Here is a 13,567-nt window from a genome sequence, read left to right on the forward strand (position 1 = left end):
CATCCCGTCCGCCGCCCACCCCCACCCCCGGCGCAAAGGCTTCTGGGCCTAGTAGGCAGTTACCTCTCCTCTCCCGTTGCCTCTAATTCCCAGCAAGCACCGGGGGAGGGTAGCTGCTAGTGCTTCTGGTGTCAGAGGGTGACGTGCGGCTTATAGGTGTTGTATCCGTGGCAGCGGCCGGTTGTAGTTATTGGAGAGAGGCTTCCGCTGACAGCTATCTGGGCTGCAGCGCGCCACCGAGACGGGTCAGCAGGTAGGTTGTGATTTAAGATAGGGGGATGTGGTGAGTTTGGGACAAGAGGTGGCGGACGTGGCCAGAATTGGCGGGCCCAGGTCGAAAGCGGCGGTTTCCCCACTTCGGAATGTTTAGGGAGCGAGTTTATACTCAGCTCAGCCCGAGAGCGTGGCTCCCTCCGATCTCACCGGGAAACCGAGGCTCGGACATCGCAAGAGGATAACGTAGTAAAAAAAGACAGCCATGTCCTTTGCCCAGTCAACTGCAGCTGTTCGTGGTGCCTGCGGTTCTGGGAGAGCCAGGGAGGGTAGAGCCCGTCACTGCCCTGATGCGTAGGAAACTCCACCCCAAGTCCCTGGGACACATCTGTCTTGGGAGCTGGGGGCGGGATGGGGATCTGGTGGTCCACTGTGAAGCATTTCCCTGTAACCCTCTCTTAGCCACCTCATTAAACTGTCCTTTCCAGCTGTGCTCTCTGTGCGGTCCGGATTCATGGCAAGCGTGCCTGGCTCTTTTCTTCTTCACTCGTCCCCAAAGCGCTGCGTTAAGCAGTCCATTACTTAAATTCTGTCGACCCAGAAACATCTCAGCTCTGAACTCGTGGTCGGCTTCAAGTTCTTTCCTCCTGTTACAGCCTACTGTTTCCACATTCATTCATTCCGCAAACATTGACAGAGTGCCACTTGCGAGCAGGCAACCTGCTTAGAGATGCTAGGCTCACAGTGAGGGACTTGATGGGTGCGTGCGCCTCTGTGCCGCTGTTCCCTATCCAACCCCCCCCCCCCAAGTTGGTCAAGGCAGTGATCTTTCCCAATTTGATAGGCAATCACTGCTGGAACCCACTGTCAGCTGTTTCCATGATAAAAATCCAAGTTCGTTACTGGGGCTCTCGCAGCATTTAGCTGTCCAGCTCTCGCCAGTCCGGCCTCATTGCCCTCTTTAGCTGTTTTGATCACAACCACCTTGGTGTCAGATTCTTCTAGCCTTGGGATCTTCCTGTATGTTCCTCCCTGCCCAGAATGTCCCTCCTCCTTTTTCTTAGATTTTTTTTTTGAACATGTTTAGGTCTCAGATTGTTTGTTGTTGTTGTTGTGGTTGACTTCTCTCTGCCCGTGGCGTTATGCTCTCCTGCAGCAGCATCACAGAGCCCTGAGCCCTGTCCTCACTGTCTCAGCAGTTTGTGTTTATACGCTTGCTGTCTGGAGACACTGTGTTCACTTCCTTGAGACAGAGATTCAACAGTTTTGGGTTTTTTTTGTTTTTTTTTTTTTTTGAGACAGGGTTTCTCTGTGTAGCCTTGGCTGTCCTAGACTCACTGGCCTCCAACTCACAGCGATCCACCTGCCTCTGCCTCCCGGAGTGCTGGGATTACAGGTGTGCAGCATTGAGCCCAGCTTTTTTTTTTTTTTTAAATAGATGCATGCAGACTCCTAAGGTGGTAGACGTTCAAATTGGTGTTTGCATGAACTGTTCTGTAGCACCTGGTTCACTTAGTCCCTGGTAGCTGTTAAGTACTCAAACTGTTGGTCCAAACAGAACAATACAGGAAGACAATTTTTTTTTTGAGACAGAGTCTTGTGTAGCACAGGGTAGCCTGGAACTCATTATGTAGCCTAGGTTGGTCCTAAATGTGTGTCAGTCCTCTTCTGATACAAAAAGTGCTAGGGTTAGAGTCGTGCATGACCATAGGCAGCTTTTAACTCAAATTCTTAAATTCACCCAGATTTTTTTTCTTTTTTCTTTTGTGTGTGTGTGTCATTTCAGTGCATGCATTTATAAAGCCTTTTGGGGTACGTAAATGGGGATTTATAACTATGTTTATGGCTTACTGCTTAGACCAGATGCACCCAAGTTTGTTGCTTTTTTTTTCCCTCCTTGTTGCTTAGTGATATTTTTGCACAAATCACTTAATGCAATATAGTTTTTCAGGTTTACATGTCTGTTTTCCTCCAGCTAAACTCTGTCGCTCCTAGGGCAGGCACCCTGTTGCATTCGTCTTTACACCCCAGCATCTAGCAGTGGTGGCTTGTAGTAGGCACTCAAGAAATGTCTGTGGAATGAACGATGCCTGTGACAAGCAACTGGACTTTATTCTTTCCTGACCCTTGCTCCTATGACATACCTCCTGACTGCCACTGTCACCCCTGCAAAGCAGGACTTCCCTAGGGAAGGGAAACAGGTGAGGCTGGGAGGTGGAGGCAGAGGGGACGGGGACCGTGACGAGGGCTCAGTATTTGGTGGCTGGGGACTGGAGTCGGTTGGGGTGGAGCCTGGATTACCTTTGGTGTCCGGGATGCAGTTACTCAGTTTGGGGGCTGGTTTCTTTGCAGCTATGGCCAAGGACATCTTAGGCGAAGCGGGGCTGCACTTTGATGAGCTGAACAAGCTGCGGGTGTTGGACCCAGAGGTCACCCAGCAGACCGTGGAGCTCAAGGAGGAGTGCAAGGACTTTGTCGACAGTGAGTATGGATTGGAGACCCAGGGTCTTTCTGCCCATCCCTCCGGGGTCTGCCAGGATGAAACTGCTTGCTCCCTGGATGGAGCCTGCTCTCTGGATTCCCACGGGCACCGAACCGTCTCTGCTTACCCTCTCACACTGCCGTGGAGTCCCACATTGGACTGGGAGAGGGGTGGGTGTTTTTAAATGGGCTGTGATTTTTCTTTTAACAACCTTTAAATACAAGGTAGGAAATGGAGTTATCTATTCAGGTTTGAGTTCTTGGTAGAATAGTCATGGTGGCAGCATCTGTGTTGTCTGGAGTTAGAGGCGGTAACTGAGGTCTCCGGGAGAGCTCAGCACAGTGGTGACCTTTGGCCTGCCTGTCTCCAGGAAGCTTCCTTTTCTAGCTGCTGTGCCAGCCCAGTGCCGGTGGCAAGGTCTCACTATGTGTGTTGTATATTGACCCCAAACTCTTGATTCTCCTAAGTCAGCCTCCTAATGCTGGGGTTCTGGGCCTGTGTTACACACTCAGCTGAAGCAAGAGATTTCTGGGCCATGGTCTTGTGACATGTTGCTTGTCGTCTGTTCCCAGTTTGGGGGTTGCTGCCTGCTGTGGCCCACTTCTCTGGACTTATTTTCATAAAATACAATAGGGCACTGGATATACATAAACATAAAGTTCAAAAGCACTGGGAAAAGTGAAAGGGAAATGGAGTGCCTAAATGACATGGTCACAGGCAGGGTTCTCACACCGCCTTTTATTGAAACCCAGTGCGAAGTCTGGCCAGTCCAGAGGCTGCACTTGTGTTCTGAGAGTCCTTTCTGGAAGAGGTAGGGTTGGGTCCACCATGGAGCCTATGTGCAAAGCCTAGCTCTGGTACCTGGTCCCTTTTTTTTTTTTTTTTAGTGTGTGGGTTTGTTTCGAGACAGGGTTTCTCTATGTTATCTTGCCTGTACTGGACTCACTTTGTAGACCAGGTTGGCCTCAAACTCACAGCGATCCACCTGCCTCTGCCAGGATTAAAGGCGTGCGCCTTCACACCCAGCTTGGTCCCTCTTCTTTAGGGTAGACCAAATTGCGGGATGCTTAGGTTAGTAGGCACCTGGTGTAACACAAGTGAAAAGGGGCAGTTAGCTCTGCCCTCCCTACTTCAAAGGGAAGCTAATGAGAATGTTTTCTTCTTTTCCTCAAAGAAATTGGCCAGTTTCAGAAAATAGTTGGTGGTCTAATTGAGCTTGTTGATCAGCTTGCCAAGGAAGCAGAGAACGAGAAGATGAAGGTAAGATCAGCAGCTGTCCTGGCCAGCAGCCCCCACCTCTACGTAGGGGTTCAGTAACACGTGCTGGCCAAGTTAACATGGTGAGCTTAGATGCCAGTAGTTTCGGGGTTTTTGCTTTTTAGATTTATTTATTATTTATACAATATTCTGCCTGCTACTGTGCCTGCAGGTCAGAAGAGGGCACCAGATCTCGTGTTAGATGGTTGAGCCACTATGTGGTTGCTGGGAATTGAACTCAGGACCTTTGGAAGAATAGCCAGTGCTCTTAACCTCTGAGTCATCTCCAGCCCACCAGTGGTTTTTAAAATGTCTGTTTCAAGTGAATGAAAAAAAAAATTTTTTTTTTTTGTTTTTTTGTGACAGGGTTTCTCTGTGCAGCCTTGGCTGCCCTGGACTTGCTTTGTAGACCAGGCTGGCCTTGAACTCACAACGATCCACCTGCCTCTGCCTCCCAGGTGCTGGGATTAAAGGCGTGCGCCACCACCGCCCGGCTGTGAATGAATTTTTTAAGACTTATTTATTATGTATACGGTGTTCTGCCTGCATGTACACCTGCAGGCCAGAAGAGGGCACCAGATCCCATTACAGATGGTTGTGAGCCACCATGTAGTTGCTGGGAATTGAACTCAGGACCTCTGGAAGAGCAGCCAGTGCTCTTAACCTCTGAGCCACCTCTCCAGCCCGTGAATGAATTTTTGTCTGCACGTATGCCTGTGCACATACACATGTGTATCAGAGGCCAGGTGGCAGATCCTCAGAATTAGAAATGTTTGATTGTGAGCTGCCATGTAGGAGTTGGGAACTGAACCCAGGTCCCCTGGAAATGCTGCTAATGCTTTTAAGGACTGAGCTCTCTCCCCAGTCCCCAATTTTTTAGATTGATCTATGTGTATGACTATTTCACATGCATGTATGTATGTGCACTGTGTGTGCTTGGTGCCTGTGCCCTTGGTGCTCAGAAGAAGGTATCGGATCCCCTGGAACCGAAGTCACAGGGAGTTGTGAGCTGACTGTGGGTGTCTGCAGAACCGAACCTGGCTCCTGTCCAAGAGCAACAAGCGCTCCTAAGCACTGCGTCACCTCTCCAGGCAAAGCCGCACGCGCTTGTCATTATTCCTTTTGATCTTCATGGTAGCACTGGTGGGTGGTTTTACCCTCCTTTAAAAAAATGGACACCTCAAAGATTGCCTGGCACAGATGACTTGGTAATCGATGTCTCCCAATAGGCCGCTGCGTACACCCGCGGGCCAGACTGCTCTTGCCTGTTCCCAGCGGGTACTTTGGGATCAGTAGAGCAACAGTCCTGACCAAGTGGCCTTTGCCTTTTGGAGGGCTTGGGTGAGCTTACACGGCACTGTGCTTGGCCATGTCTCTTAGGCCATCGGTGCTCGGAACTTGCTCAAGTCCATAGCGAAGCAGCGAGAGGCCCAGCAGCAGCAGCTGCAGGCACTAATAGCCGAGAAGAAGATGCAGCTGGAGAGGTAAGGCCGAGCCCGCGCCCACTGCGCCCCCTGCACCCGTCTCCTGCCCCATGGCCGTCTTTCCTCATTGCCCAGGTAGAGCATCTCACTCAATTTGAACAGTTTTTGATAGGAAGAAAGTGGGGACTTGGTTATTCCAGATGCTCTCCTGTAGTGTGAGCACTGGTTTTGTAAGGAGGGTGAGGCCGCCGCCTGTGTTTCCCAGGGAGAGGTTTCTCCTGGGTCGCCCTGATACTGCTTTGCTTATTTCACTCTTCCCCGACTTCATTCTCAACTCAGTTCTTGCAACTGTTTACAGGCTCTATACTCTCAAACAATTGTCTGTTTTTATTTCATTTTCAGGGCTTCTAACAATTTTGTTTTTCAGGTATCGGGTTGAATATGAAGCTTTGTGTAAAGTAGAAGCAGAACAAAATGAATTTATTGACCAATTTATTTTTCAGAAATGAACTGAAATTTTCATTCTTTATAGCAGAAAGGCAACAAAAAAAGCAAAAACAAAAACCTCTGTACCATTCCAGTGACTTGACTAATGTACGTGTCATGGCAATGTGTTAAAGGAGGCAGTACTGCCACCTGGGGCAGCTGGCAAACAATGCACAGCCACCACTAGTAGCAAGGCGGCACAGGACCTCACCTCTTGAACTCTCAGCACAAACTAAGCAGTCTGTAAACTTGATCCTTTTTTTTTTTTTTTTTTTGTAAATTTACAAAGCTCTCAAGGAAAAGCAATAAATACCATTTGCAAATGGCTCGGTCTTTCTTCTCTGGGGTAGTGTGCAATTCTGGCTCCTCTGAGAACAGAGTGTTCTATACCCGCCCTTCCCCACATCCATACAATAAACCAGGCAGTGATCAGCAGCTACCTTTATTTGGACCAGACACACAAGAAAGACACAGCAACATGGCTTGTAAGCAAAAAACAGCGCTGCCCAGCAAGAGAGCTCGTGGAATAGCAGACACTAGGACAGTCACACTGTTAACTCTGGACAGCATGGGAAGGACCAAGCGGAGAGAAAGGACAGCTATCTACTAGGACGCCCAGTGGTGTGGTGCCAGAGTTGGGAAGTGTGGAAGAGCAGCACACAGGACCAGTACCAGCAGAATAAATGAAAGACCAGGCCATCTGTTCAAGGTGGAAATGGAAATACCTTTCTTCCACTGTAACCCATTTCTGGCGTAGACTCACGTGAGGCTACAATATACTTTTCTCCCAGAGGTAGAGGTATGGGCAGGAAACCATGTTAAAAAAAAGTTAAAGAGGCAAAATTTGTGACTTTAAAGTGGCCTGAAACACCCCACTGCTATTTGTTGACTAGTGGTCAGCTATAGAGTTGAGTTTTTAGTCAGGTGGATGATTGAATTCTGGCTCATGAACTAACCGGCTTCTCGTCTGCCTGTTTTTAGCAGTGCTGTGGCACCATTTTGCTGTAACCTGGTCACGTCTGTGCTGCTGGCCTGTTCAGCCCTTGGAGGGTGAGGCGAGGCATGGCGCGGCTCTTGCCACTATCCTGTTCCTGTGCACTGTTGTTGGTGTGTTTCAAATGCTGCTGAAATGGGTTCAGAGCAGTTTTCTTGTGTTGTCCAAAAGGCAACTGTGCTGTGGGATCTCCCCCGCCAGGCTAGTGGCTGTCCCTTATTTTTTCTTTCTTTTCTCTTCATACTTGTAGTAAGGGTTCCGCAGCATGAACAGCAGCAGGATGAGGGGGATTATCAAGTAAGGGACGTAGACAGCTACGAGGGTCAGCCGTTCACGGAAATTCTCAGGTCTTAGTCCTTTGAAAGCAACAGCCTTGGAGAAATCCTCGAATAGAAATGTGTAGAGGATTGGGACTAAGGTGGTCATGGTGTGAACCGCGTACATGATGGCAGGGACCCGGATCCACCGGCAGCTCCCTGAAGCACGAGAGGAGAAGGCAAAGCGTTAAAGTTGGCTCTGGCACCTGCAAGGGGTCTGGAACATGCTCTACCTCTTGTCTGCTCCTCTCAGGTCAATGGCTTTGCCTTCTCTTGGTAGAAACTCAGACTCCACCCATGGAAAACTGGAGGTGTTGCACTGTTCAACAGACAAGTTTACAAGACAGCTAGCACCCACCCCAGCTCACTGAGGGCGAGGGTTGGCATCTAGTTCGGCAGGCAGCAAACAGCCAGTCTGATCTAAGCTCAGGGGAAGGGACCCTGTCCAGCACCCATAGAGTGATTCACACAGGCAAGAGGGCGCAGTTGGAGCCAGTGCTGCAGAACACAGCAGGAAATAAGATTTTCCACTTTATGAGCTTAGTTTCCAATGAAAGGTATGGCTACTTCACAAAGTGACTAATTGTATGATGTCATGGAAGCACACATTTTTTTTAAAAAAATCTTTAAAACTTTAAAAACAATTTTTTTTCTTATTTGAGTGTTTTGCCTACATGTATTTTGTGTGCAGTGTTTCCTGAGGCCAGAAGAGAATATTGGGTCTCCTGGAACTGGAGTTATAGGGAGGTTATAAGCTGCCACGTGGGTGCTGGACGCCAAACCCAGGTCCTTTAGAAGAGCAGCTAAGTAGGGCTGGGAAGACAGCTCAACCGTTAAGGCTAGGCTCACAACCAAAGATAGAAGAACAGCCAGTGTTCCCGCTGCTGAGCCACCTCTCCAGCCCCGGGAATAACTTTTAATTGAGAAGTTAAGCTCTTCGGGGATTTAGCTTGATGCTTCCTGCTTATAAGACAACATACTATCCGAAGCTGACACTAAGGCCACAGATAAACTGTCTAGTGTGTAGTGGGTAATAAAAAGGGACGCGCTTACCCTTGGCCTTAGGTTTTATAGCATTAGGGACTTCTGGATAACTGAGGCAGCCCAGCTTACTGACACCTATGTTAATAGACAGCAGATCCTTCAAACCACAGGGGTGCACTCCAAGAGTGTTCTGGGCAAAGCGCTGGTTCCCACACTGTACTAACCTTTGAAGAAGGCATATGCGGCAACGGGAAAGAAAGGCAGCTGAAACACAAGCTCACACAGCAGGAAGGACTTGAACCACACTGGGGGGTCCTGCATCAGAGGGTCTTTGAACTCCCTGGAGTACCACTGCAACAGGTTGCTGAACTGGAAAAAGACAGGATCACAGTGAGTACCAACCTGCGGCCTGACAGGCTCAGTGGCTCTGGGGCGCCAAGATCCCCAGCCAAGAGTCCTTTGCTGTGTAGCTGTGGTGGCAGCAGTGACATACCTAGTACAGTGGTTCTCAACCTTCCTAATGCTGCAACCCTTTAATATGGTTCCTCATGTTGACGTGATCTCCAACCATAAAATTATTATTTTCTTTTTGGTTTTTCAAGAAGGGTTTCTCTGTGTAGCCTTGGCTGTCCTGGACTCCCTTTGTAGACCAGGCTGGCCTCGAACTCACAGAGATCCGCCTGCCTCTGCCTCCCGAGTGCTGGGATTACAGCCATCATGCCTGGCTCAAGTAAGTTTGTTTTCTTCTAAAGGACCAGCTGGGTGTCTGTGGAAGAACAAGCACACGGCATCTCGGCACGAGTCAGGCTGGCTGCCTCTAGCTTCAGCCTCACCCTTGTCATCAGTCTAGAAAGTCAAAGGCTGCAGATGCATGCAGACACGGCAGGCTGAGGCAAGAGTCTGCAGCTGCCCACTGTGTGCTCGCCAGGAGCCAGAAGCTGGCTGTTTCTACCCAAGGCCGCCGGCCAAACTTAGCAGCCTGAAGCCAGGCCATTTTCAGCTACATACTTGGTCTAAAGCTAACCTGGGCTACATAAGGTCTTGTCTCAAAAACAAAACAAATGAACATGACAAAAAATAACCTGGAGGTGGCCTTCAAATACACCTTCAAAGCCAAGTAAGTGCCAGGACAGGATGAATGAAGGCAACTCCAGGCTGTGCATCTTACAGTGGAAACCTAGATACTTTTTGTGGGGTTGTTGTTGTTTTGAGACAGGGCTTCTCAGCGTAGCCCTGGCTGTCCTGAACTCCCTCTGTAAACCAGGATGGCCTTTGCTGGGATTAAAGGCGTGTGCCGCCACCACCTGGCTGTCTGTGTGAACTTTTAATCAAAACATAAAAGCTGCTCGGTGCGCTGGCACATGGTGACCCAGCACCTGGAAGGTGGAATCAGAAGGATTGGGAGTTCAAGGCCAGCCTAGTTAGAGGCCAGGTCTGGGATACAGGAGACCTGTGTGAAAAACAAAAACAAAACAGCCCAAGGAACAGCAAAGACAGAAGCTGGCTACTAAGAAATGGAGGCCTCGTTACCATGAGAGCTGTAAGCAAGCATCCAGAAGCTCTGTTGTGCTAGGGTCACAGGCGTCAACATGCACAGCTTTTTGATGTGAAAGTGGATTCTTGGCAAAACCCTCCACTTCCTCCTGAACACTTCAGGGCAGGTAGGTAGGGATAGTAAAGGCTACGTTAGCCCCTCTTGGGCCTCCACTTCCCCATCTGTAAACTGAGCAAGTTATACTAAGTGTTGTTCTCTTATAGCTGAGACTGGCCTTGAACTTCTGCCCCTCCACCTCCTGGGTGCGGGGGTTAGAGATGTGTACCACCACACACAGTTCCCTTTGTAGACCAGGGTGGCCTTGAACCGCTAGTCTGGGAAGATCTACTTCAGAGTAAAGTGTTGAAAAGACACTGCCCATCTGAATGTGGCTGTAAACGATGACTGAAAAGGCTGTTGCAGGGTTAGATTGGCCAAGCTGACTCCACACCCACTCAGTTTGCGCCCTAAGAGTCTCCTACCCACCTGCTGCCAGAAGAGCCTGGACAGAGTCGGTGAAAGACAAGCATGAGGCCCCAGCAGGATGGGAGAACTGCGGGAGCTGAGGCCAGGGGACCGGCTCTGGGCAAGACGCTCAGTGGCACCACACTACTACTTCATCTGATAAACTAGCGCCAATGACCTGCGGCCCATGTTCAGATGCGGCGCGCCAACACAGAGGCTGGCCCAACAGCAGCTAACGCAGATGAAGGCTTACTTGTGTGTGGTTAGTCCAGACCTGAAGATGCTCCAGCTTAACACTACCAAATGTAAGCCCTGCACTCCATTTAAAATCTCCATTTATGCCACACCCCGACCTGGAGCACACTGTCTTTCTGAACTAATCTACTGAATCCTGCAGACCTTTACTTAGGCTTAGGACAGACTACTTTCAGACCTATAGGCTCACACACTTTTCTCATTTTAACAGAAGCAGTTCACTCAGCTGCAAGAAATACTACAAAATGTTTTCTTTCCTTTCTGTTTAAACCCAAACTCAAGTCTTTAACTGTTTCATAATGGTTTTTAACCCATGTGATTTGATTCAAACACAAAGTCTAGCTTGCAAAATTCAGCCCAATCCTTCCATATTTATAGGGGAAAACTCTAGATACTAAGTTTTGGCTTTTCATTGTTCTTTTTTGGGAGCATAAATTTGGGCTTTGCTATTTAGGGATGGTCTTGCTACATAGTCTAGGCTGGCCTTGAACTTGGTGATCCTTGTGTGTGCCACCAAGCCAGTTCTAAGTTCAGGTTCTTTCAAAACCTTGCATGAGACCCCTTAAAAAAAAAAAAAAAGAGCTGGGCATGGTAACACACACCTTTAATCCCAGCACTTGGGAGGCAAGTGGATCGCTGTGAGTTCGAGGCCAGCCTGTTCTACAAAGTGAGTCCAGGACAGCCAAGGCTAAACTGAGAAACCCTGTCTCTAAAAACTTAAATAAATAAATAAATAGATGGAAAACAAGGGCTGAGGATAGTTCAGTATGCAAAGTCCTGGGCTTTATCTTCACTGCTACCAGACCCCAAAGCTTTCTTAAGGCCAGCTATAGCTATAGGGCAGTTTTGATGTCCTCATTAGTTTTAGTTGTGTTTTTAGTTTTTTTGAAAACAGGGTTTCTCTATGTAGCCTTGGCTGTCCTGGACTCGCTTTATAGACCAGGCTGGCTTTGAACTCACAGAGATATGCCTGCCTCTGCCTCCTGAGTGCTGGGATTACAGGCGTGAGCTGTGGCAGCAGACTAACAGCTCTCAAAGGTACCGCGTCCAACAGGGCTGCAGATGGATGTAAGGCTATTCACAGGTGAGATTTTCCTGGGTTCCAAGATGGACCCTAAATGAGCTTGTAAAAGGCAGAGAGAGATGTGAATACAGATGAGGTGGCGACAGGGTCAATGACGGGCAGAGCCTGACGTGAAAGGGCCACAACCAAAGAAAGGTCAAGAGGGGGAGCTCAGTGGGTAGACCCTACATGGTAAGCTGGTGGTCTGGAGTGTGGTCCGCAGCTCTGCCAGCCCAGCCGTGGGACACAGGAGAGGCAAGGAGACGGTCTCCCTTAGGGCCCTAGGGCCTTACACTTTACATTTCTAACCTCCAACCAGCCCAAGGGTAAGTTTGGGGTAAAGTAAGCCGCTGCACTTGTAACAATGCATTAGAGCAGCGATACAATCAACCCAACATGATACACACACACACACACACACCCAAGGAGCCAGAGCCTTAATCCTACAATTTATCTTTGAATATACAATCTACCCTATTACTTCAAAGCTGTGGCTGCAGGTGGTACACTAGTCACTGCGCAGCCTGCTGCCCTTTTTACAATGCACTCAATGAACTATTATTTTAAGAGAAAAAACAGTTGAAGTTATAGAGCCCTAAACATACCCAGTATGTGGCCAGTTCTGGAGGAAGCCAGTCCCCAGGGCTCTTGCCACATACTGCCTGCGGGGTTTCCCATGGAAAAGGTCAAAGGTCTTTCCAGTTATGTGGTTCCACAAACAAACCAAAGGGACTTAAGTAGCGGTGACACTGCTGATGGTGTCACTCCTAACCTCTTTGGGTGGGTGACACTCTTCCAGTGTCATGTCCTTTCAGAGGACACAAGGCACACAAGACACAAGTGCAGACACCACTGATAATTCACTGATTTCAGATTAAGAACTGCCCTGCAAAGAAACATTTAAAGAGCATTTCAGAGGTAAAACCAAATCTTTAGGTGGATAAGTCAATCAAACTTGACTCCAGTTCCAACCGGCAGATTGGAGAAACGTGCAGAAATTCCATGGTCCAGATAAAGTGGGGGTGGCCCCTCAAGTTTGAGTCAAAGAATGCTCTCCAGCAGGCAGGGGAATGGTAGCTCATCTCCACCCCGGTTCAAACAGTGGATTTGAAAAGGCAGCGCTTCCTCACACTAGACTCAGACCAGAAGGAGTGTACGTGTGCCACGCAGCACCAACCAAGGGCTAACCCTTTAGAAAGTTCATTCTGCCCGGGGCTTTTTCTCTGGGATTACATTGGATTTTTCGAGTCCATACAAACAAAACTTCAACTAATCCAACAGATGACAGCCACTGGCTCACCCAGGCAACCTCCCTCAGCCACCACCCGCCCGAGGTGGAACCGCGGGAGCCAAACACAACCAAAGCGTTTGCAAAAGTTTGGCGAGTACGCGGGGCTCGCGCCCAGGACCTCCCAGACATGCGCCCTATCCTCATCTTCGTTCTGAAAACAAACGAAGCGTTCGTCAACGGCTTGAGCCTCCCCCCCCCCGCACCCCCCCTCCCTGCTAGGGCCGAGGTCGGGGACCGAGCCGACAGGAACCGGGAAGGCCACACGGGGACCCCTGAGCCTCACCTGCTGCGGGTACAGTTCGGGCGGCAGCACGGGCTGCAGGTCGATAAACAGCGTGATGGGGATATGCGAGACGAAGTAGAGGCCCAGCAGCCACTCCACGCAGCGCCTGGCGGCCACGGCCCCCATGTCTCCTGCGGTCAGTTGGGATGCGGTTAACACGCCTGCCCAGGAGCCCGCGACGTGGGAAAAAGCCCCGCGCCCGCGCTGTGATGTCCCGCCCCCGGCGCACGAGGCCGTGCCTATTGGCCGAGGGGAAACAGAAGCAGCGCGCGAGTGGGCGGCGGCCCGCGGGGGCCCGCCCACTGCCTACCCAGGCTTCCCATTGGCTGCTGCGAGCCCCGCGCGACGGGGCGGACCTCTGAGCCTTCCACTTCTGCGAGTGCGCGTGCGGCGGAGTTCCCTGTGTCCTGTTTCTTTTATTCTCTGGTTTCTATTCCGTACGGACCTGCAGCCCGTGGAGACGGAATGCCCCACGCGGTGGCGGTGCCGGGGCACTGAGAGCCTGGCTTTCGTGCTGCC

General features: G+C 49.9%; 2 protein-coding genes across 3 annotated transcripts; one reads left to right on the forward strand and one right to left on the reverse strand.

The window, feature by feature from the left end:
• Positions 1-115: 115 nt before the first annotated feature.
• On the forward strand, positions 116-6,188 carry IFT20 (intraflagellar transport 20). 2 transcript variants are annotated; one of them, XM_084750745.1, is made up of 5 exons: positions 116-253; positions 2,566-2,694; positions 3,870-3,955; positions 5,333-5,436; positions 5,804-6,188. In XM_084750745.1, exons 2-5 carry the CDS (start codon positions 2,568-2,570, stop codon positions 5,883-5,885), a joined length of 399 nt encoding a protein of 132 aa, XP_084606871.1. In that variant the 5' UTR covers positions 116-253; positions 2,566-2,567; the 3' UTR covers positions 5,886-6,188. The 2 variants fall into 2 exon arrangements, with proteins under 2 accessions (XP_084606871.1, XP_084606870.1); XM_084750744.1 differs by lacking the exon at positions 116-253 and adding an exon at positions 2,199-2,414.
• A 103-nt stretch (positions 6,189-6,291) lies between these two features.
• Positions 6,292-13,282, reverse strand: TMEM97 (transmembrane protein 97). The gene is made up of 3 exons (XM_084750743.1): positions 13,049-13,282; positions 8,382-8,526; positions 6,292-7,332 (listed from the first exon to the last, which is right to left on the reverse strand). Exons 1-3 carry the CDS (start codon positions 13,172-13,174, stop codon positions 7,073-7,075), a joined length of 531 nt encoding a protein of 176 aa, XP_084606869.1. The 5' UTR covers positions 13,175-13,282; the 3' UTR covers positions 6,292-7,072.
• Positions 13,283-13,567: the final 285 nt, after the last annotated feature.

The sequence above is a fragment of the Acomys minous genome (assembly GCF_964271855.1).
Source record: "Acomys minous genome assembly, chromosome: 12".
In the NCBI taxonomy this organism is placed as follows: domain Eukaryota; kingdom Metazoa; phylum Chordata; class Mammalia; order Rodentia; family Muridae; genus Acomys; species Acomys minous.